The following is a 24,266-nucleotide window of genomic DNA, read 5'->3' on the forward strand; positions in this document are numbered from 1 at the left end:
TGTTGTCCAGATCTTATTGCATTTGAACACGGACTGCTTCAGTATCTGAGGAGTTGCGAATGATGCTGAACATTGTGCAATCATAAGCAAACATCCCCACTTCTGACCTTATGATGGAGAGCAAGTCACTGATGAAGCAGCTGAAGATGGTTGGGCCTAGGAGACTACCCTGAGGAACTACTGCAAAGATGTCCTGGACCTGAGATGATTGACCCCCAACAACCACAATCATCTTCTTATGTGTCAGGTGTGACTCCAACCACCGGAGAGTTTGCCCCCGATACCCATTGATTCCAGTTTTGCCAGGGCTCCTTGATGTCACATTTGGTTGAATGTAGCCTGAATATCAAGGGCTGTCACTTTCACTCCACCTCTGGAATTCAGCTCTTTTGTCTAAGCTTGAACCAAAATAGACTGATGGGACAGTAATTGGCTGGGTTGGATTTGTCCCGCTTTTTATGGGCAGGACACATCTGGGCAATTTTCTACATTGTCGGGTAGATGCCAGTGTTGTAACTGTACTGGAACAGCTTGGCTCAGGGAGCGGCATGTTCTGGAGCACAAGTCTTCAGTCCAGTTGCTGGAATGTTGTCAGGGCCCGTAGCCTTTGCAGTATCCAGTGTCTCCAACTGTTTCTTGATATGTGGAGTGAATTAAATTGGCTGAAGACTGGTATCTGTGATGCTAGGGACCACTGGAGGAGGCTGAGATGGACCATCTGGTTGCTGGGAATGCTTCGTGGAGGATGGGGATATTTGTGGAGGATCTTCCTCCAGTGAGTTGTCTAATTGTCCACCACCATTCACAACTGGATGTGGCAGGACTGCGGAGCTTAGATCTGATCTATTTGTTGTAGGATCACGAAGCTTTATTGATTAATTGCTGCTCTCCCTGTTTGGTGTGCAAGTAATCCTGTTTGGTATCTTCACCAGGTAGGCACTAATTTTCGGGTATGCCCACTGCTGCTCCTGACATGCCCTCCCGCACTGTCCATTGAACCAGGGTTGATCCCCTGGCTTGATGGTAATGGTTGAGTGGGGGATATGCCAGGCCATGAGGTTACAGATTGTGTTGGAGTACAACTCTGCTGCTGTTGATGGCCCACGGCGCCTCATGGATGCCTGGTGTTGAGTTGCCCGATCTGTGTGAAGTCTGTCCCATTGAACACGGTGATAGAGCCACACAACACGATGGAGGGTGGCCTCAATGTGAAGGCGGGACTTCGTCTCCACAAGAGCTGTGCGATGGTCACTCTTACCGATACTGTCATGGACAGATACGTCTGCAGCTGGCAGCTTGGTAAGACCATAAAACCATAAGACATAGGAGTAGAAGTAAGGCCATTCGGTCCATCAAGTCCACTCCGCCATTTAAATCATGGCCGATGGGCATTTCAACTCCACTTTGCTGCACTCTCCCTGTAGCCCTTGATTCCTTTTGAGATCAAGAATTTGTCAATCTTTGCTTTGAAGGCATCCAACGTCTCGGCCTCCACTGCACTCCGTGGCAATGAATTCCACAAGCCCACCACTCTCTGGCTGAAGAAATGTCGTCTCATTTCAGTTTTAAATTTACCCCCGCTAATTTTAAGGCTGTGCCCACGGGTCCTAGTCTCCCCGCCTAACAGAAACAACTTCCTAGCATCCACCCCTTCTAAACCATACATTATCTTGTAAGTTTCTATTAGATCTCTCCTCAACCTTCTAAACTCCAATGAGTACAATCCCAGGATCCTTAGCCGTTCATCATACACAAAACCTACCATTCCAGGGATCATCCATGTGAATCTCTGCTGGACACGCTCCAGGGCTAGTGTGTCCTTCCTGAGGTGTGGGGCCCAAAATTGGACACAGTATTCTAAATGGGGCCTAACTAGAGCTGTATAAAGCCTCAGAAGCACATCGCTGCTTTTATATTCCAACCCTCTTGAGATAAACGACAACATTACATTCGCTTTCTTAATTACGGACTCTACGTGCAAGTTGACCTTTAGAGAATCCTGGACCGACACTCCCAGATCCCTTTGCACTTCTGATTTGCGAATTTTCTCACCGTTTAGAAAATAGTCCATGCCTGTATTCTTTTTTCCAAAGTGCAAAACCTCACATTTACTCACATTGAATTTCATCAGCCATTTCCTGGACCACTCTCCTAAACTGTCTAAATCTTTCTGCAGCTTCCCCACCTCCTAAGTATTACCTGCCTGTCCACCTATCTTCGTATCATCGGCAAACTTCGCCAGAATGCCCCCAGTCCCTTCATCCAGATCATTAATATACAAGGTGAACAGCTGTGGCCCCAACACTGAACCCTGCAGGACACCAATCGTCACCGGTTGCCATTCCGAGAAAGAGCCTTTTATCCCAACTCTCTGCCTTCTGTCAGACAGCCAATCCTCAATCCAAGCCAGTAGCTCACCTTGAACACCACGGGCCCTCACCTTGCTCAGCAGCCTCCCGTGAGGCACTGTATCAAAGGCCTGATGGGGTCAAGTATATTTTTCCCTCCTGTTGGTTCCCTCACCACCTGCCGCAGACCCAGTCCAGCAGCTCTGTCCTTCAGGACCCGTCCAGCTCGATCAGTAGTACTGCTGCCGAGCCACTCTTGGTGATGGACATTGAAATACCCCCCTCCAAGAGTACATTTTGTGCCCTTGTCATCCTCAGTGTCTCCTCCAGGTTTTGTTCAGCATGGAGGAGAACTGATTCATCAGCTGAGGGAGGGTGGTACGTGTTAATCAGCAGGAGGTTTCCTTGCCCATGTTTAACCTGAAGCCGTGAGACTTTATGGGATCCAGAGTCAATGTTGAGGACTCCCAGAGCAACTCCCTCCCAACTGTATCCCACTGTGTCCCCAGCTCTCCTGGGTCGGTCCTGCCGGTGAGACAGGACATGTCCAGGGATGGTGATGGTGGAGTCTGGGACATTGTCTATAAGGTATGATTCTGTGAGTGTGACTATGTCAGGCTGTTGCTTGACCAGTCTGTGAGATCGCTCTCCCAATGTTGGCACTAACCCCCAGATGTTAGTGAGGAGGACTTTGCAGGGACCGACAGGGCTGTTTCTGCCGTTGTCTTTTCCGGTGCCTGGGTCAATGCCAGGTGATCCATCCAGTTTTGTTTCTTTGAGAGTTTGTAGAAATTGGTACAACAGAATGGCTTGCCAGGCCATTTCAGAGAGCAATTGAGAGTCAACAACATTGCTGTGGGTTTGGAGTCACATGTAGGCCAGACCAGGTGAGGGTGGCAGATTTCCCTCTCTGAAGCATTAATGAACCAGATAGGTTTTTCTGACAATCAACAAGAGTTTCATGGTCAGCGTTAGTTACTTAATTCCAGATTTTCTTTGAACTGAATTGAGATTCCGCCATCTGCAAAAGCAAAATTTGACCTGGGTCCCCGCAACATTAGCTGAGTTTTTGGATTAATAGGCTAATGATAATATCACTGGGCCATCATTTCCCCTAACTTCTCCAAAGTTACATATTTGGAGATTGTTTTGAAAAGGACAAACATTTTAAAAACAGTTTCTTTCTGTATATTTTTGCTTCTCTTCCTTCATCTCTATTGATTTGACTTTATGATTTAACTGCACATGCACTGCTTTACCCATCAATGACAGGCCCTCAATCTGAGTGAGCTGTTCGATACTGTCATTACACAGATCCTAGTGACTGTAACTTGCTGTGCCAAAGCTCCCGAGTATTCATCAGGCTGCTGTGAACCGAGCGGAAGCCAGGAAATGTTGACTCTTCAGCTGCTGTAAATTCACAAACTGGATAATATTGTTACCTTTCGGGGTTAGTGGCCACTCAGCTGAGCTCATCAGCCAAGGTGAAGTCCTGTATCTTGCATCACAGCTTTCCTTATTATAACAATACCAGCCACCTACATTCATTCATAAAAGGAAATGAATTTATTTAATGATGCTACACTCCCCCCTCATGCCAAATTAAGCAAAGTTTTATTTGATGAAAATATGATTTAAAAAAATATTTTAACATGTTTTCCAATACTCAAATTCAGTCCTGCCAGATAACTTTTTCTATAATATTCTTATTTTGTTAAAATGGAAAAATTTTACTTAAAATTTAATTTAACCACATGTTTTGTGACAATCTAACATAAATCAGCATACCGAATTAAAGTATAGACAAATCTCGTTATAACTAAAAAACAATTTTCCTTCCACCAATGACTTCTCTTAATGAAATATCATATTCTCAACTTACAATGACATATCTGGCTGTGAAACTGATGCAAACAATTTTGACAACTTTTGATCACAGTCATGAGAAATGCAAGGTTTCAGGGGTATGATGTGGGGTTGGAACTGAGTGGGATGCTGTTTGGACAGTCAGTGTGGGCTTGTTGGGCCAAATGGCCTGTTTCTATGAGTAATGTCCTATCTTGACCATGTTGACGTTTTTAGATGTTCTTTTATATTGGTTTCATCTGGTAGCATGTGAATTCAGGACAAACTTTCAACACTAAGTTTAGAAATGTTGTTATTTTAATGTAAAAAATGCAGCAACCAAGGAGTAACAACAGAATGGTCAGGTGATCTGTTTTTGGTGGAATTGGTTGTGAGATAAAATGTTGGTCAAAACACTGGGAGAACCTTTTCAAATACCATGCTGGGATTTCATTTTGCTTTAACCTCAGGGAATAGTTCAACATCTCACACAATGTACCAGAGCATTCAGAGCTGTTTGTTCAGGTCAAAATTGCTGGAATCCCCCAACCCCCCCCGCCTTGCCAACAGCACTATAGATGTCACTTCACCACATGAACGGCAGCTGTTCACGAACAAATCTCACCACCACCAGGGCAGTTAGGAACGGGCAACACATACTGATCTAGCCAGCGACACCCACATTCTCTGAAAAAATGTTTAAAAGTCTGATCCTGTAAGGGTGGAGCTCTGAGGACTCACTGAAATGTCGGCATGAATGAGCTGCTCAAGCCTCAAGAGCAGAACATGAAGACAGAGCTCTCTGCCTCTGACACAGAGATCAAGCAGCTAGCCACATGCTGACAGTGAGATATCGTCCACAGAATTCTTCCCAGAACTTGCAGTTCCACTACACATGAAATTACTGCAGGCAGGAAACAATTTTTTTTATGTTTCAAAATCACAACTGACAAATACTGGAGCAGTGCAAGCCAGTCATAGAATCCCTACAGTGTGGAAGCAGGCCTTATGGCCCATCGAGTCTGCACCAACCTTCCACAGACACAGGAAGAACGTGCAAACTCCACACAGACAGTTACCCGAAGCTGGGATCGAACCCAGCTCTCTGGAGTAGTGAGGCAGCAGCTCTAACCACTGAGATACTGTGCTGCCCTATCCTGGTAACAAACAGATTAAAATTGTAATCAACACTGAATCAGAGCTCTACTCCACTGACTCTCCCACTCTCTCCATGCCAGTCACACAGAAGGCAGTGGGTTAACAAAGTGTGGAGCTGGATGAACACAGCAGGCCAATTTGTGCTCCTAAGATGCTGCTTGGCCCGCTGTGTTCATCCAGCTCCACACTTTGTTAACACAGAAGGCAGTATCCAGCTTTAAGAAATGCTGAGTTCGCAAACACATAACCTTGAGGTAGCTCTCCATGTGAAAATCCCATGGGATCAGATGAGATTTACAACAATATTATTAATCGGCTTCAATGCACAGTGGAATCAGGCAGGAAGCAAACCCAACATTTCACCTGCTTCCCAACTGGCCAGGGGATTAAAATTGCCTCCTTTCAGTGCACAATATTCTCATGGGCAGGACTCTCTGATGAAGGGTCTGGGCCCGAAACGTCAGCTTTTGTGCTCCTGAGATGCTGCTTGGCCTGCTGTGTTCATCCAGCCTCACGTTTTGTTGTCTTGGAGTCTCCAGCATCTGCAGTTCCCATTATCTCTCTCTCTACAACTGATGTTAAGTGGGTTAATGCTGCATTAAAAGGAGTGGGCATAGGAATAGTGGTAATGGATAAAGACCTTTTCTCATGCAGTTCATAGATTGGAATTTCCAATGTGTTTAACTATTTACAACAAAATAATTGCATAATAATAAACTGTCTAATAATCTCATCACTTCACATTTGGTTCTCCTTGTTTCACCTGTGGACACAGATCGACAAGCTTATTTTCTAGTTAATGAGCCAATTTTTAATGATCCCACCAATAATTTACATTATCCATGATGGTCTGTGTTGATAGAATAGCTTTCGTATGAAGGGTCTACACCTATTAATTTACCACATTTCACGTACCTTCTAAAAATATTAACCATCACTTGCTCCCCCTGGACTCCCGTATGTAAAATCTGTGAATTAACAAGTCAATAACACTCATTGTAAAATCCATAACAACTGATGCAGCGATATGTTGTGTTAATTTGCTTCCATTTATGAATGTCAGGGTGAAAGTTTTAATCTTTAAGTAGACACAATCAAACTTTAGCTATGTGAATTTTTCTGTATTTGGTATATGGAAAATGAATTGTATACCCAGCTGGCGTTCCATCATTGCATGTCACTGCTGTGTTCCTCAGGAAAGTGAGTTTCATCTCACCAGGAGAAGCTGATTTTGAGCACTGGTAGAGGCTCTGAGCTAGAGTCCTGACATGAGACACTAGATTATTACTGCTGTGTTCTGAAGCAGTACGGTTAACATGCCGTGGGTCTTCATTAACGACAGGTTGTGCTGATGCTCTATTCAGATTTGGAGTCCTTCTATTTGGCTTGGAATTCCAAGATATTGCTCTTGAGTCGGGCCTGCTCTGAGCCACCACAGCTCCCAGCAAAGTGATGAAAAAGACTGTGCCGAAGGGATGCATGACAATCTGCACAAAAACACGGACACTTGTTAAACCATGAACTCTGTTAATTTGACAAGGAAGGTTTCAAATAATGCATACCTTTGTGGATGTGCTGAATGATTTTGTTGCAGTGGTGATGTTTGTTTAGATTCAGATGCTGTTTAAGTCTCAACACTATCCACACTCTCAGGAAGACCGTGAGTAGATGAGGACTGGACCTGAAGCCAACCTACTGCAAGGAAAAACATATTGGATCTACTCAGATGCCAAGTTGATTTTATATTGTTGCCATATGGATCAAATTTCTCTTTTGTAAATTCTGCTTTGAGCTTGGTGCCAAAAAGGTGTAGTTGACATGGATTGGACAAGAAGCTGCTTCATAGATGCACCACTGTGAAAAATGTAAACCATGCCTTTGCACCAACAACTCCAGAACGAACAGCTGTAACCTTTTTTTTACTTTTGTAAATGTTTAATTAAGAAACAGTTTTGATCAAAGTACATTCTTATGTGGAATTCACTGAGTAGAATTCTCAAAATTAAATAGCAAAGGGGAAGACTACAGCAAACTTTTTTTTCTGGATTAATGTCTTTACATTCTGCTCGACAGATCTGTTTTACCCATTTCTTTAGCTAACTGGACCTCTGCTTGTATTCAAACTCATTTAATGTTTAGAGAGCGCAGCACAATTAAAATTAGGAAAGTGAAAAGATACAAGCTGCCTGTCATGTTGCATAGATGGCATAAATTAAAAGCAATGTACTCTACAATGTTACACAGCTCTCCTGAAAGCAAATCAATTCATTCACTAACTATAGTCAGCAGGAAAAGCTCACAAAGCTGGTCTCTATTTCTGCTCACTTACACAGTTTGAGTATTCAAAAGTTTTTAGAAGTAATTGCAACATTCTCACAAGATAAATGGAATTATTAACCCAAAACATGCGGCAAATTTCCACGAAGAATTAACTGGGCATCCTGTTAAAATTGAAGTTATTCGTATAAACAACATTTTCACGAACACATGAATTTGAGCAGCTAAGCTTTACGCAATGTAGAACAGCAGACTTCACAGCTTTACCTTTGGATTTAGTTGCAGGGTCACCTCTCCAGGGAGTCTACAGTAAATGGTCATCATCAAAGTTTCAGTTGAACACTTTGAAGGAGAACCCTGGCTATTTGAACCTGCCCTGCATATTGCTCAGATAGCAGGAGGGTGACGTATTGATCATTAAAGCCGATCACGAGTGCAGTGTTCTAACCAAACACTCATCAATGAAATGCTGGACATTCACATTTATCAACCATATCTAGCTGAGTGCTACGATCCATTATTGGAACCAGTCTCCCTATCACATCAAAGTTTGACAGGGTCTGTCAATGCAGGAAAGCTGAGTTTTTTAGGTGTTTATAGGGAGCGACTACATACCAAACTCTCCAATCTGTCAAACAATCATTCAATGTTGACAGATTGCTTTCCAAAATGCAGCACAACTTCTCATTGAGTGCTAACCGGGCACCAATGATCTTGAAAATTGCATTCCTTTAAAGTGAGTGAGATCTTCCATCAATCAGGATGTATTTCAGGTATTTATCTGAATGTCAGAATTGAACACTGGAAAATTAGTGAGTAACTTTGTTGAAAATTGTCCCTTTGTGTTTTTGTTCCCTGAAACTGTTTATTTCTGATGAAGAAGAGCAGCTGGGATTAAGTTGTTTCACAGGTTCCTGGGAAGGCCAAGAATAGTTCATTCTGAAAATTCAGCAGAAATTTGAAATTCCATTTAGCAGGGGTAGACATTCCCTGGAGCAGATATTATTTCGCTTCCTTCACCAATGTTTGCAGTTGGGTTGTTTTGCACGATGCCAACAGAAGAGCCCAGACGTTTTTCATTAAAGTTCAGTAATGTTTTAAAGTTGATGCAATTACTGATTGGATTATGTAACCACATTACCAATCATATCACTTCACACATTTTGTCACTGTAGCCAATGAACATTTCTCCCAATAAGAATACTCCTATTAATGCAGGGGATTGTTTATAAATAAACTAAATCTGAATACGGAAAGCTGTTAATAACCATTGTCGGGCTATAGTTAGTTCACAGCATGTCGACTCGATCTGTTCTTAAGTACAATGAATAACAGCTTCTGAGAGCTGGGCTTGTGAAACAGCGGGCCTTGCAGATACCATTTGATCTTTTATTTGTGTTCAGGAGTTGAACCCTGGACAATTTGATGTGTTACTGAAAAATGTTCCCAACAGCTTTAATACATCAAATGGAGTTAACTTTAGTTAACATTTTGTAAAAATTGAATTATCTGTGAGGGTCGAATACCTTCCAGGGGATGACTTAACATTGAGTTTATTTCACTTAACATAATACTGCATTTAAGGATTAAAAGATTTGCAGCTACTTTCCTAATCTCCTGTCACCTCAACACACCCGCTTTACAACCCATAACTAGATTTATGTGTCTCTGAAGGAACTGCCCAAGGGCTACCTTATAGCTGTGATTGTTGTTCTAAGGATATTAACTTTTGCTATATCTATATGTAAGAGGTTTTGATTTTATAACACAGGTGGTTAGCTCTCCAAATTCCTGCCTGGACAACACACCAGACATTATAGCTCTAACATTATGGGTCCAACAATATACATCCAAAATTATAGATAAGGCATGATCATTCGTACTTGATTAGTTCAGACATCATAGATCATTATAAATCAGACACCCATTACACAAACCACCAAATTCTTTCTCCATTGAAGGGAATTGAGATGTAAAAGGTGAATTTTTAAAAATAAGCTGAAATTTTCTGCTGAACAGCAAATGGGAATCAATCTTATCCAACATTTGCAAAATTGCTGGAAAAGCTCAGCAGGTTTGACAGCAGCTGTGAGGGAAAATACAGAGTTAACACTTCGGGTCCAGTGACCCTTCCTCAGAGCTGAGGTCAAGTGGCAAAATTCTTTGCCAAAAACTTGATCCCTGCTTTGGCATCAAGTGCTGTCGGTGCCATCAGCCTGCAGGAGGTTGCATGAGGAAACTTTCCTGGAAGATCAGGGACAGTGGGAATAGAAGGGTGCCAGTGGACAGCAAAGGACAGGATGTTATCAGGGTGAAGGGAAGGGTAGAATGGTAGTCTGCCTGTGTGCCAGCAGAAAGTGGTCAAGATATACCAGAGGACTGGGTACCAGGGAAGGAATACCATGTGGAATTCTACAGAATCCCATGGGTGGTGGCCTGATATGGGACAATTTTATCAAAGGTGTATGAATACACATGTTGTAATGTGGGAAAGACCAATTGACCAATCAGCTGAGACTCGAGGATCTTTGGGAGAATCTACAGATCGACTGAGCAGCAAAGGGAGATCCCATTATTACATGACATTGCACCATGTGACATGATGGATAAAGGTGTTCCCATGGGGAGATGACACGACTCTAGCTTCAGCAAGAACATGAACAGAGAAAGCAATACAACCTGGGGAATTCTGATCCAGGAACCCACTTTTCAGGGAATGCCATAGAGAAAATATCTCAATTACTCAGAATAATGCAAAGCTTTCAAATTTTCTTTCTTCATCCGTGGGATGAGGGTATCACCAGCTGAGCAGCATTTATTGCCCATCCCTAATTGCTCAGAGGGCTGTAAAGAGCCAACCACATTGCTGTGGGTCTGGAGTCACATGTAGGCCAAAGAATGGCAGTTTCCTTCCCTAAAGGGCATTAGTGAACCAAATGGATTTTTCTGACAATCGACAATGGATACATGGTCATCATTAGACTCTTCATTCCTCAAGTTTATTGATCTCAAAATGCAGCATCTGCTCTGGTGGGAGCTGGTGGGATTTGAACATGGGTCTCCAGAACATTATCTGGGTTTCTGGATTGATTAACAGTTCATGGATAATACCATTAGGCCATCACCTACCCCCTTCTCCCTCATATCCTGCACCATCCACAGAGTTCAGCTGGCATGCAGCAACAAATTAGAGATTAAAACCTGCTGTGGCCCAGGGTCAGGGCCAAGACTGGGAGAGGATGGGTCTGTGTTATGTTGATAATATTAATGTGGTTTAGAGCAACTGTAAACCTGAAGACTGGACAAACACTGTTTGCACAAATGATTAGATGTTTCTAAAGAAGGGCCCCGACCCGAAACGTCAGCTTTCCTGCTCCTCTGATGCTGCCTGGCCTGTTGTGTTCCTCCAGCTCCATACCTTGTTATCTCAGACTCCAGCATCGGCAGGCCTTACTGTCTTTGAACACGTGATTAGATGTTTATGTAGCTCCAGCTCAGACCTGCAGCAGGAAGTGTAGGCTTGAAACAACTAAGAGAGATGGTGTCATGGAGGTCCACAGCACAGAAAAAGGTCTTTTAACCCATTGAGTCTGTGCCAGTTAAAAGCAACCGCCTTAATATTCAAATCCCATTTTCTAGCACTTGACCTGTAGCCTAATATATGTTGACACTGCAAGCATACCTCTAAATATTTCCAGAGCTGCACAATATTCCAGCTGAGCCCTAACCAATGTTTTATATAGTTCCAGCATCACCTCCCTGCTGGACAGGATAGCATTGTCTGAATAATTAAATCAGTTGAGGTCAGATGTCAGGGACCAACAGAGCAAAGTGGATCCAGAAAGAAGTGAAGAAAGTAAAGAGTCACTGGTTGTGCTGAAGATAGACGAGAGTTGATGGGCTGAAAGGTCTCTTCTGTACTGCATGAATCTCTGAAGAGTTTCACCTGAAAAGCCCAGCTCACTGGAGATGGCAGAGGCAGATTGAGGTGACAATGACCAGGGAGCTCTGTGTGTGTCTGTTTCCAGCAGTGCAAGGAAGCTGAACCATCAGGCACAGGCACTACCTTAAAACTCAAAGTCTGCTTCTGACAACAGATCAGCAACCAGCAAGTTCATGGAATTAGAGATAACAGGAACTGCAGATGCGTGAAAATCCGAGATAACAAGGTGTGGGGCTGGATGAACACAGCAGGCCAAGCAGCATCTTAGGAGCACAAAAGCTGACGTTTCAGGCCTAGACCCTTCATCAGAAAAAAGCAGAGAGAAAACTGATAGTGAAAATAAATTGGCAAGAAGCATAAAAATAAACAAACAAAAAAGTAAGAGGTCCTGTAAGTGTTCAACAGAAAGAGAGCAGTTAAAGTGTGGTCTGGGAATTTGATAACAGGGAACAGGGAAATGACAGATAATTTAAACCAATGTTTTGCATTGGTCTTCAAGGTGGAGAACACTATAAGCTTCCTGAAGATATTAGATAAAGAAGGTGCTAATGGGAGGTAAGTTTATGTAACAGCCCTTAGGGATAAAGTTTTTGACAATCCAATGGCACTAAATGCAGACAAGTCTCCAAGACCTGGCAACCTGTATTCAAAAGGTTTAAAGGATGTAGCTACAGAAATAATGGAAGCATGGATCAAAATATTCCTGAAATCACTGGGTTTTTATTCATGAGAGTTTAGAAGAATGACGGGTGAGCTTATTAAAATGGACAAGATTTTGAGGGGGTCTGGCTGGGTAGATATGGAGAAGATGTTTCTACTATTGGGGAATCTTGAACTGGAGGACATAGTTAAGAGAGAATGCACGGAATTCTCTATCCCAGAAAGTTTGTGGAGGTTAGATGACTGGAAGTATTTGAAGAGGTGGTAAATTGAATTTGGAAATATAAAACGTTCAGAGCTATGAGGGGCTGGTATAAAAGGGGAGTTGAGGTCTGGGGTAAGCCATGATATTATAGTGTTGGAGCAGGTTTGAGGGGCTGAATGGCCTACTCCTGCTCCTATCTCTTTTGCTTTTATGTTCTTATAGAGGGCAGCAGTGGTCAGGGATCACTCTCCTGACTTTATCAGCACCACAGGAAGCCCCTACTGTCATCATTGATAAAAGCAGAAGCCTGCCCCCACCACTCAGACCTTGTATCTACCCAAAGGTGGGAGTGGAGAATGAGGAAGGAATCTGAGCTCCAGTACGACCACCATCAATAGATGTTACACTATTCTGGTGATCCTAATCAAGAAAGAGCAATGGAGACAACCTAATGCAGGTGGCACTGCCCTAACCTGGTGTCATGCCCCCTTTCTCTAACCCTGGTAGAACCATACCAGCACCTGGGCATCGTCCCCAGCTCAAGATGGCACCCTTTATAACTCAGGCTCCTCTGGACCAGGCCAACATGAAACATATTACTGACATAACTGCAAATGTGGGCTGAAGAAATGGAGGAAAGCAGCTCAAACAGGAGACATGCATTAACAAAAACAGAAAGTGCTGGAGAAACTCAGCAGGTCTGCCAGCATTTATGGAGAGAGAAAGCAAAGTTGCTGTTTCCAATCTTGTGACTTTTCACCAGTTCTGATGAATGGTCACTAGATTCGAAACAATAACTTTGTTTCTGTCTCCACTGGTGTTACCAGACCTGCTGAGTTTCTCCAGCTCTTTCTGTTTTGTTTCAGATTCCCAGCATCCTGCAGTTCTTTGTTTTATTTTTTATTATATTTGTGTTTGGTCAGTCTTTGTGGAAGGAGTGTTTAGGGGACCGCGTGGTGGGGGTCAATCACAGGAACAGAGATCGTGGCAGAGAGACCAACCTTCTCCAGTTTGTCTGGGAACTAGGATTAGAGGGGCAGCATTGTGAAGGAGTGCCACATAAATGTTGTCAATTATTTTATCTTTAGCAATACATAATGTTTTAAATTCTACCTTGTGGGTAGTAGAAATCTAACCATTTCCTGTCACTGTGTCATTCCCTGAGGATGGGGCCATCGGAATTTGGAAATCAGTGATATCCCAAGGTTCTAGGCCTGAAACGTCAGCTTTTGTGCTCCTGAGATGCTGCTGGGCATGCTGTGTTCATCCAGCTTCACGCTTTGTTATCTTGGATTCTCCAGCACCTGCAATTCCCATTATCTCTCTCACACAATGGCCTGATGGTCACCTTTAAACTGATCTCCAACTGAGCAACCTCACCAGCAGGAAGACCATGAGATGTATTGGCTCAGGACCTTACCAATGACATTATGTCAGATATTGAGGAGATAAGATTTGAACCTGGGCTTGGACTGAGGCTGTGAAAAGAGGAGGTTCTTATTAATTTACAGGGTGAAAGATAGGGAACACAGCATGGTTACACAGCATAAAACAGAGAGATGGTGAGCACAACTGACTTCCTGGTGACTGCGCTACGAGAACAGACCAATGGAACAAATTCAGAGGAACATTAATATGAATGGTGGGGAGTGCAGAAGGATGGGGTTGGTGTATTAAAAAAGGTTGAGGTTTGAATGGTGACAGTGGGATAATGTTGTACTGAATTTCAGAGTGACATCATATGCCCCTGCAATACCCTGAAGCCCATCAGTATTGGCTGTGCCTCTGTGGCCAGGGTCAATGCTCCTTAAGCATTCTTTAAGTCAGTCCAAACCTTTCCCAGCCAGGCTGGACATGGCTCATCTTGGAAGGATTGGAATGTGACAACGTTCAGACCCTCTGCTTCCAAATCACTGAGACTTTCACTGAGGACAACCTTCACTTTGCAGACAGTAGCCTCACCTTTCGCCTCCTGGAGGAGCACTTTATTAATAATTTATACCAGATAATCCTAGATAAGTATGTACCTGTCAGGCAGGGAGGAAGCCGTAGAGCGCAGGAGCCGTGGTTTACGAAGGAGGTGGAATCTCTGGTCAAGAGGAACAATGCGGCTTATGTTAGGATGAGATGTGAAGGCTCAGTTAGGGCACTTGAGGGCTACGAGTTAGCCAGGAAAGACCTAAAGAGAGAGCTCAGAAGAGCCAGGAGGAGACATGAGAAGTTGTTGGCAGATAGGATCAGGGTAAACCCTGAGGCTTTCTACCGGTATTTAAGGAATAAAAGAATGACGAAAGTAAGATTAGGGCCAATCAAGGATAGTAGTGGGAAGTTGTGTGTGGAGTCAGAGGAGATAGAGGGAAGCACTAAATGAATATTTTTCGACAGTATTCACTCTAGAAAACGACAAAGTTGTCGAGGAGAATACTGAGATACTGGCTACTAGACTAGGTGGGATTGAGGTTCACAAGGAAGAGGTATTAGAAATCCGACAGAGGTTGAAGATAGATAAGTCCCCTGGGCCGGATGGCATTTATCCTAGGATCCTCTGGGAAGCCAGGGAGGAGATTGCCGAACCTTTGGCATTGATCTTTAACTCATCATTGTCTACAGGAATAGTGCCAGACGACTGGAGGATAGCAAATGTGGTTCCCCTGTTCAAGAAGGGGAGTAGAGACAACCCTGGTAATTATAGACCAGTGAGCCTTACCTCAGTTGTTGGTAAAGTGTTGGAAAAAGTTATAAGAGACAGGATTTATAATCATCTAGAAAAGAATAAGTTGATTAGGGATAGTCAGCATGGTTTTGTGAAGGGTAGGTCGTGCCTCACAAACCTTATTGAGTTCTTTGAGAAGGTGACCAAACAGGTAGATGAGAGTAAACCGTTTGATCTGGTGTATATGGATTTCAGCAAGGTGTTCGATAAGGTTCCCCACAGTAGGCAATTATACAAAATGCGGAGGAATGAGATTGTGGGAGATATAGCAGTTTGGATTGGAAATTGGCTTGCTGAAAGAAGACAGAGGGTGGTAGTTGATGGGAAATGTTCATCCTGGAGAGCAGTTACTAGTGGTGTACCGCAAGGGTCGGTGTTGGGTCCACTGCTGTTTGTCATTTTTATAAATGACCTGGATGAGGGCGTAGAAGGATGGGTTAGTAAATTTACAGAGGACACCAAGGTCGGTGGAGTTGTGGATAGTGACGAAGGATGCTATAGGTTGCAAAGAGACATAGATGGGCTTGACATCGGTATGAGAGGTCGGCACAACATCAAGGACTGAAGGGCCTGTACTGTGCTGTAATGTTCTATGTTCTATGTTCTATGTTCCAGATAAGCTGCAGAGCTGGGCTGAGAGGTGGCAAATGGAGTTTAATGCGGACAAGTGTGAGGTGATGCACTTTGGTAGGAGTAACCGGAAGGCAAAGTACTGGGCTAATGGTAAGATTCTTGGTAGTGTAGATGAGCAGAGAGATCTCGGTGTCCATGTACACAGATCCTCGAAAGTTGCCATCCAGGTTGACAGGGCTGTTAAGCTAAAGTCTTTCAGCTTTTATTAATAGAGGGATTGAGTTCCGGAACCAAGAGGTTATGCTGCAGCTGTATAAAACTCTGGTGCAGCCGTATTGCGTACAGTTCTGATCACCGCATTATGAGAAGGATGTGGCAGCTTTGGAAAGGGTGCAGAGGAGATTTACTAGGATGTTGCCTGGTATGGAGGGAAGGTCTTACGAGGAAAGGCTGAGGGACTTGAGGCTGTTTTCGTTAGAGAGAAGAAGGTTGAGAAGTGACTTAATTGAAACATATAAAATAATCAGAGGGTTAAATAGGGTGGACAGGGAGAGCCTTTTTCCTAGGATGGTGACGGTGAGCATGGGGGGGCATAGCTTTAAATTGAGGGGTGAAAGATATAGGACAGATGTCAGAGGTAGTTTCTTTACTCAGAGAGGAGTAAGGGAATGGAACGTTTTGCCTGCAATGGTAGTAGATTCGCCAACTTTAGGTACATTTAAGTCATCATTGGACAAGCATATGGACATACATAGAATAGTGTAGGTTAGATGGGCTTCAGATTGGTATGACAGGTCGGCACAACATCGAGGGCCGAAGGGCCTGTACTGTGTTGTAATGTTCTATGTTCTATGTTCTATGTTCTATGTTCTATGCACTCAGAGGAATGGCCTGGGTAGTTCTGGAAAAGGCCCTAGGAACCCCAAGACACCTCTGGTTTTAGGCTCCTCTACCATGGGCTATCCACCTTATCTATGCCCCTCATGATTTTATAGACTCCTGTAAGGTCACCCCTCAGACTCCTGTGCTCCAAGGGAAAAATCCCAACCTATCCAGGAAACCCATCAAATTCCAGTAGTGTCCATGGAAAAATGATCAGGAAGAGGATCTCAAGGTTATCCCACCTGGGTCAGGGGCTCATAAGGAGGGTCAGAAGTAGGGGCTGGGGCTGGAGGTGTTAATATTTGTAGGGTTAGTATTAAAGCATATGATAGTGTTGAAATAGATGCTGTAGCTATGCTCATTTTTTCCATTTTGTACCACCAATGGCCAACAGTATATTATTCTTTACCAAACAGGGTGAGGAGATAATGGAATGAAAATCCAGGTTACGTTACTATAGAAACTAACAGACCCCACGTTAAAGGCTGTGATAAACAGGGGCTTGCACGATATTAAGAATTATAAATGTGTGCTGGAAAATCAGTCTGGTTGGAAAGTTCTTTTGTAAACTGATATTGTCCCATTTAGGGCTGGGCCTGATGATGTGGTCGTAGTGTCACTCGGCTATTAACCCATTGATCTGGGTAATGTTTTTGGGACCCACCATATTGGCTGGCTTTAAAAAAGTTGGAATTTAGAGTTTAGTGATGATCATGGTCAGGAAAAGCCCACCTGATTCACTAATGTCCTTAAGGGAAGGAAAATGCCATCCTTACCCAGCCTGGCCTACATGTGACTCCAGACCAACAGCAATTGACTCCTAACTGTCGTCTGGGCAATTAGGGATGGGCAATAAATGCTATTTAAGCCAGCAATGCCGCCCATCCCGCGAATAAACAATTTTAGTTTCTTTGATTCACATTGACTCCATAAATGATCTTTTTTCTCTGTGACATAATGAGGGAGTATTTTAATGCCTTTTTTGAAAAGAAATTACCTCCTAAAATTTTGCCCAATTCAATGAGTAGATAGAAGGGTTTCTGTACTTAGTGAAATAAAAAAGGACAGGCTCTTGAGCAAAAAATGACGCCCTGTTGAGATGACACTACGTGAGGCTGGATGAGCACAGTGGGCCAAGCAGCATCAGAGGAGCACGAAAGCTTGATGTTTTGGGTCAGGACCCTTCAGAAATGGGGGAGGGGAAGAGGGTTCTGAAATAAATAGAGACGCAGGGGGAGGCGGATAGAGGATGAATAAAGGAGAAGATAGAGTGAGAGGAGACAGACAGATCAAAGAGGTGGGGTTAGAGCCAGTGAAGGTGAATGTAGTTGGGGAGTTAGGGGGGGATAGGTCAGTCCAGGGAGGACGGACACATCAAGAGGGCGGGATGAGGTTAGTAGGTAGGGGATCGGCATGGGGCTTGAGGTGGGAGGAATGGTTAGGGAGGCGGGGATTAGCTGGGCTGGTTTTGGCATGTAAAGGGGGGAGGGGAGATTTTGAAGCTTGTGAAGTCCACATTGATACCCTTGGGCTGGAGGGTTCCCAAGCGATATATGAGATGCTGTTCCTGCAACCTTCGGGTGGCATCATTGTGGCAATGCAGGAGGCCCAGGATGGACAGGTCATCTGAGGAGTTGCGGGGTGGTGGGGGAGGGGGGGGGAGAACTGAAATGGTTCATGACTGGGAGGTGCAGTTGTTTATTGCGAACAGAGTGTAGGTGTTCTGCAAAGCGGTCCCCAAGTCTCTGCTTGGTTTCCCCACCTCTTTGAACTGTCTGTCTTCTCTCACTCTATCTTCTCCTTTATCCATCCTCTATCCACCTCACCCACCTCTCTATTTATTTCAGAATCCCCTTCCTCTCCCCCATTTCTGAAGAAGGGCCCTGACCGAAACGTCAGCTTTCCTGCTCCTCTGATGCTGCTTGGTCTGCTGTGTTCATCCAGCTCCACACTGCGTTATCTCTCTTTAAGTTACTTTATTTTATTCTGCAAATGGCCCTTATGTATGAGCGACAGTGCACACTTTTCACTGCATTTTACTTTGAATGTACGTGACAATGAAAGATATTCAGCAATTCAACGACAGTTTAAAGCATAAATATCACTTACAGCATCATAACCGAAACAAAATCAGAAGTTGCTGGAAAAGCTCAGCAGGTCTGGCTGCATCTGCGAAGAGAAACTCAGAGTTAATGTTTTGGGTCCAGTGATCCTTCCTCAGGACTTACAGAGGTTGTCAGGCTTGGATCAAAGCAAAATATGACTAACTTAGGAATGAATATTACAGAGAGCTGTAAATGGTCTACTTTGTAATCAAGCAAGGAACCAGAAACGAACATTACTGAATATCTGGTTTGAAAGAAAATTCTAGCTCGGCAAGAAGGCATAGCAGTAATCATAGAGGCTTTCGCTGTTGGATGAGTTTGAAGTGCTTCTGGAATTGTAATTTGCAATCTAACCGCAGGAGGGAACACCTCAACCCTGCTGTGGGTTTAGACAGGCACACGGTCGCTGCACAAACAAATGGCAACATCAAAGGCTTGTGCCCAATTGCACTGTGTGTAACACCAGGGACTGCTCAGCCCACAGTAATTCTGACATTTCTTGAGAACAATTAAAAATAAATTCTTTACCAATCATAATATGTTGTAGTATACATTTAGAATGAGCACACTATTTTTAGAAAGTACCACGTAACCAAGAGATCTGTACTAGTGTTTATAAATATAAATATCTTTTGGGGATAACTTCAAATAATAATAATTATTGAAACTTTCCTACCTTGGCAAGAATTATGACAGAAGTAATTTATTTTCCTTTTGTTTCCAGCCAACATTCCCCTTGTACTCATATTATATTGTGGTGATGACCTAGTGGTATTATCAGTGAACTATTAATCCCGAGACCCAGGTAATGCTCTGGAGATTTGGGTTCGGATCCCGCTAAGGCAGATGGTGGAATTTCAATTCAATAAAATTCTGGAAATCTGATGACCATGAAACCATTGCTGATTGCTCCTTTTGGGAAGCAAACTGGCATCCTTACCTGATCAGGCCTACATGTGACTCCAGACTCACAGCAATGTGGTTAACTGTTAGCTGCCCTCTGGATAATTAGGGATGGGCAATATATGCTGCCTGGTCAGTGATGCCCTCATCTTGTGAATGAGTAAAAAAAAATGACAAATGACTCTTTGATGATTTCATCAATGTTGCCACAAATTGAAAAACATAAGAGTTAATACTTTGATTCCAGTTTTCTTTAGCAAATGATGTTACTAGTGGTTTTAAAAGTTACATTTAGTAAAGGAACTGCAGATGCTGGTGATCTGAAACAAACAAAACAATAGAAATTGCTGGAAAATCTCATAAAAAGATTAATTATTTACTATAGAGTACTATCAAATAAAGGAACATATTTCTGATATAATTAGAAAATCTGTAAATGCATTAAGTTGCAATTTTCTGAACAATTCAGGAACACATACCTCTTTATTGATTTTGTTAAGATGATGTTTCAGTGCACAAGTAACTCACAAACCGTAATGGGTGCCTGAGCGTGAGGAGTGGTAACTCCATGTGAATTCCCTCCTCGTACTACACACAACACAGAACAGGCCCTTTGTCCCACCATGTCTCATCCCTTTGAACCACCATGCCTCTGCTGATCATGATGCCATTCTAAACTAGTCCCATCTATCTGCACATGGCCTGAATACCCCCAATCCCTGTCTGTCTAATGCCTTGTAAAGGTAGCTATCACCTCTGCTTCTATCATCTCCCCGGGCAGTGCATTCCAGGCACCTACCATGTTCTGTGTGAAAGGTTTACCTCTCGCACCTCCTTAAACTGCTTCCCATCTCACCGTAAACCCGAGGTAGTTCAGAGGACCCTCACATATTTAGTGATAGAGCTGAGAAGAAACTGATTCAAAGGTCATCGTTCACAATATGCCAAATGCTTCAGAAAAATATCTTCAGGGTCCCTTGTGCTGGAGGTTTTTAATATCCTCAGCGTAAATGTGCTCCCATAGGGTTAGACAAAGGAAAGGTCATTTCGATAAAGGAGATTGCATTCTCAGGAAATATTTTAAAGAAAATACATCATTGGGAAACTCCTCTCCTCTTGAACCTCTCATGAATAAAAGGCAAAGCATGAAGAACATCCAGCTTATAGAGCCATACACTCATACAGTACAGAAAGAGACCCTTCGGTCCAACCAGTCCATGCTGACCAAGTTTCCCAAACTAAACTAGTCCCACCTGCCTGCTCCTGGCCTGTATCCCTCCAAGCCTTTCCTATCCATATGCCTAACCAAAGCATTGTAATTGTATCCACATCCACTACTTCCTTTGGAGGTTTATTCCACATACAAACCAACTTCTGTGTAAAACAATTGCCCCTCAGGCCTTGTTTAAATCTCCCTCCACTCACCTTAAAAATGTTCCACTAGACCTTGAAGCCTCCTATCCTAGGGAAAAGATACCTACCATTGACCTGATCTATGTCTATGTTTAGTTTATAAACTTCTACCAGGTCAACTCTCAACCGCCTATGCTCCAGCCTCTCCAGCCTTTCTTTATAACCTAAACCTTCCGTACCTGGCAACTTCCTGATAAATCTCATCTGAACCTTCTCCAGCTTAATGATATCTTTGTTGTGTTATATAAAATTAATTTAAATTGTGACAAATGTGGGAGAATCTGGAACTGGGGGACGTTATTCAAAAGTAGGATGGCAGCCAATAAGGATAGAAAAAAGGAGAAATCTTTTCTCTCTGCAGGTCATTAGTGTTTGGAACTTTTCTTAGAAAGGTGCAGGAACAGAGACTGAATAAACAGGTTCTTACTCTAATCTTTCAGAGTAGATCTGTAGCTCGGGTTGTGGGTGCTGAGGTTGGTTGGCTCGTCGAGCTGGTTTGGTGTTCTGCAGACGTTTCGTTACCGTGCTGGGTAACATCCTCAGTGCAGCCTCTGATGAAGCTTCAGTGTGTTTTCCCGCCTGGTTTATAAACTCTGGAGTCCATTGAGCTGGATTGCCTCACTTCCGGTTTTCCTTCGTAGTGGGATGTATATGGGGTCGTGTTCTATGTGTTTATTAATAGCCTGCTTCGTGGAGTGCCATACTTCCAGGAATTCTTGGGCCTGCCCCTGCCTGGCCTGTCCCAGGATTTTGGTGTTGTCCCAGTCGAAGTGGTGGCTCTCCTTGTCCTTGTGGATTGAGATGAGTGAGTATTGGTCGTGTCATTTTGTAGCCAGTTGGTGCTCATGTAGTCTTGTTGTTAGTTTCGTTCCTGTTTGTCCGATGTAGTGTTTCTCGCAGGCTCTGCCAGGGATCCTGTAAATGTCATTGGTCCTGTCCATGGCGGGGAGTGGGTCCTTGGTTCGGGTGAGCTCTTGTCGTAGGGTTGATATGGGCTTATGTGCCACTCTGATGCCCAGCGGTGGTAGGAGCCTTGTGGTTAGCTCTGATGTGTTCCTGATGTAGGGTAGTGTGATGAGCATGTCAGGTTTTTGGATATCCATTATCCTTGAAAACTTGGAAAAGGTATTCCTCCTCCTCTTGGCATAGTTCCATGTTGCTGCCCTTTTAAATAGTGTTCACACTCAGCTGCGTTTGTGTGCGCTGGGATGGTTACTGTTGAAGTTCAGTACCTGGTCTGTGTGTGTGGTTTTTTGATGTACTTTCATTTGCAGTTCCCCATTTGCCTTGTGCTCTACCATGACGTCCAGGAATGAGAGCTGTTTGTTCTTCTCCTCCTCCCTGGTGAATTTTATTCCGGTGAGGGTGTTGTTTATGGCTTTGTGTGTCTCCTCTAATTTGGTCCGTTTAATGATGACAAAGGTGTCGCTGCATAGCATATCCATAGTTTTGGTTGGATTAGCGGAAGGGCCACCCTTTCCAGTCTTTGCATCACTGCCTCTGCTATGAGTCTGGAGACAGGCGATCCCATGGGGGTCCTGTTGATTTGTTCATATGGTCGGCTGTTGAAAGTGAAGTGGGTGGCCAGGCATAGGTCCAGTGGTTTGAGCATATTGTCAGTGGAGATGGTTTCACTGGGGTCTTGCTCTTGTTCCAGTAGTGTTGTCATTGTTTCCCTTGTTAGTGGTATGTCTATTGATGTAAACAGGGCAGTGACATCATTCGATATCATGGTCTCCTCGTCCACTATCATTGTGTCTTTGATGGAGTTGAGGAATCCTTGAGCTGAGTGGTTGGAGTGGGGTGATTTATTGACTAGATGCTTGAGTCTCCCTCGCAGTTCCTTGGCTAGCCTGTGTGATGGAGTGCCTGGTAGGGAGACTATGGGTCTACGGGGGACTTCCTGCTTGTGCACTTACAAAGGTTCTTACAAAGCAAAGGGGTGCAGGTAGGAGTGTTGAGTAATCAGTTAATGAGCTGAGTGGCATACTTCAATTCCCAATCTATATATCTTAAGGAATGGAGTTAATAGCTGTACCTTCAGGACCAGATATAGCCCGTATATACCCGCATTCAAATAATACACTGCCTTCTGATGAAAAATCAGGGTAACAATAGAATTTAGATTCTTAAATATTGCCATGCTTTCATTCCAGTCATTATAAAATATGAAATACTGGAGTCAAAAGGCCCAATTAAAGTAATTTAATTTTAAAATAGTCTGATTTGTGGGACATGAGTTTGATTCTAATCCAGAGGCAATAGTTTATGAAAATTCTTTTCAGCCTGTGAATTAATTATATGTTACACTAGTTTGGATAGTCTCAATTTAAATTCTAGCTGAGGAAAAACAATGGTTCAGCGCAGATTGGCCTTAAATTACTTTCCAATTTAGGAACACAAAAGCACCAGGCCAGAAAACAATTAAGTTAACGCATTTGATATCCTTCTGAAATTGTTCGGACTTACCAAAGGTTTTAACTGTGCATCAGTTCCAGAGGGATTCAAAGGGATTAGTCATACTTTCACTGAAGCACTCAGACACCAGCTCATCAATCGGTATTCAGGACAGGTAACACATACAAAAGCAAACACAGGCAGATTGTGTCAAGCTGCATTCCAACTGTTACCTTACTCAGATGTTGAGCATGAGTTGAAATCTGTCTATTTAACAATCCACAGCTTTAAAAGAACTTATTCTCCTGAATAACAAACTAGATTACTAGTGTTCATAATATTACTCTTATTACTGCGAACAATGCATCAGAGATGTTTGTGTATACTGATCACAATCCTTCAACATTTCTGGAACGATGTAAGGACAAGAACACCAGATTATTTTGTTGGAGTCTCATATTATGATCTTTTAATTTCCATATTGCACATGTTGCATGTCATCAAAATGTTATTGCAGATGTTTTATCATGAGTTTAAAAGCAAAATGCTTATATGAGATAAAAATAGTAGCTTCACTGTCAGTATAAAATGTGTAACTCTAGATTAATGAGCTATGAATCTAGTAATATAACGGAGCTAAGGTTTTAAAAGAAAAAAATGAAGCCATGTTTTCATAATGATGGTTCTCTTTTTTAAAGAGAGGAGGCATTACGAAGTTGGTTCGGCTGCTTATGAATTGAGAGACAGGAAGTTAGAATTTGATATTTGTAAAATGCTAGGGAGGGGAAAGTATTGTGTGGTCTCTTTAAAAGATGATGTGCGTTTTCTATGCTGAGAGAATTAA

At 43.1% G+C, this 24,266-nt stretch overlaps 1 protein-coding gene across 1 annotated transcript in view; it reads right to left on the reverse strand.

Moving 5' to 3' along the window:
• Positions 1-22,637, reverse strand: part of LOC125462466 (palmitoleoyl-protein carboxylesterase notum1-like) — a 50,072-nt gene extending 27,435 nt beyond the window's left edge. The window contains 4 exon segments of the mRNA XM_059653879.1: positions 3,791-3,886; positions 6,267-6,319; positions 6,504-6,838; positions 22,521-22,637. Coding sequence (XP_059509862.1) covers positions 3,791-3,886; positions 6,267-6,319; positions 6,504-6,838; positions 22,521-22,637 — 601 coding nt within the window.
• Between the last annotated feature and the right edge of the window lie 1,629 nt (positions 22,638-24,266).

The sequence above is a fragment of the Stegostoma tigrinum genome, chromosome 23, assembly GCF_030684315.1.
Source record: "Stegostoma tigrinum isolate sSteTig4 chromosome 23, sSteTig4.hap1, whole genome shotgun sequence".
In the NCBI taxonomy this organism is placed as follows: Eukaryota; Metazoa; Chordata; class Chondrichthyes; order Orectolobiformes; family Stegostomatidae; genus Stegostoma; species Stegostoma tigrinum.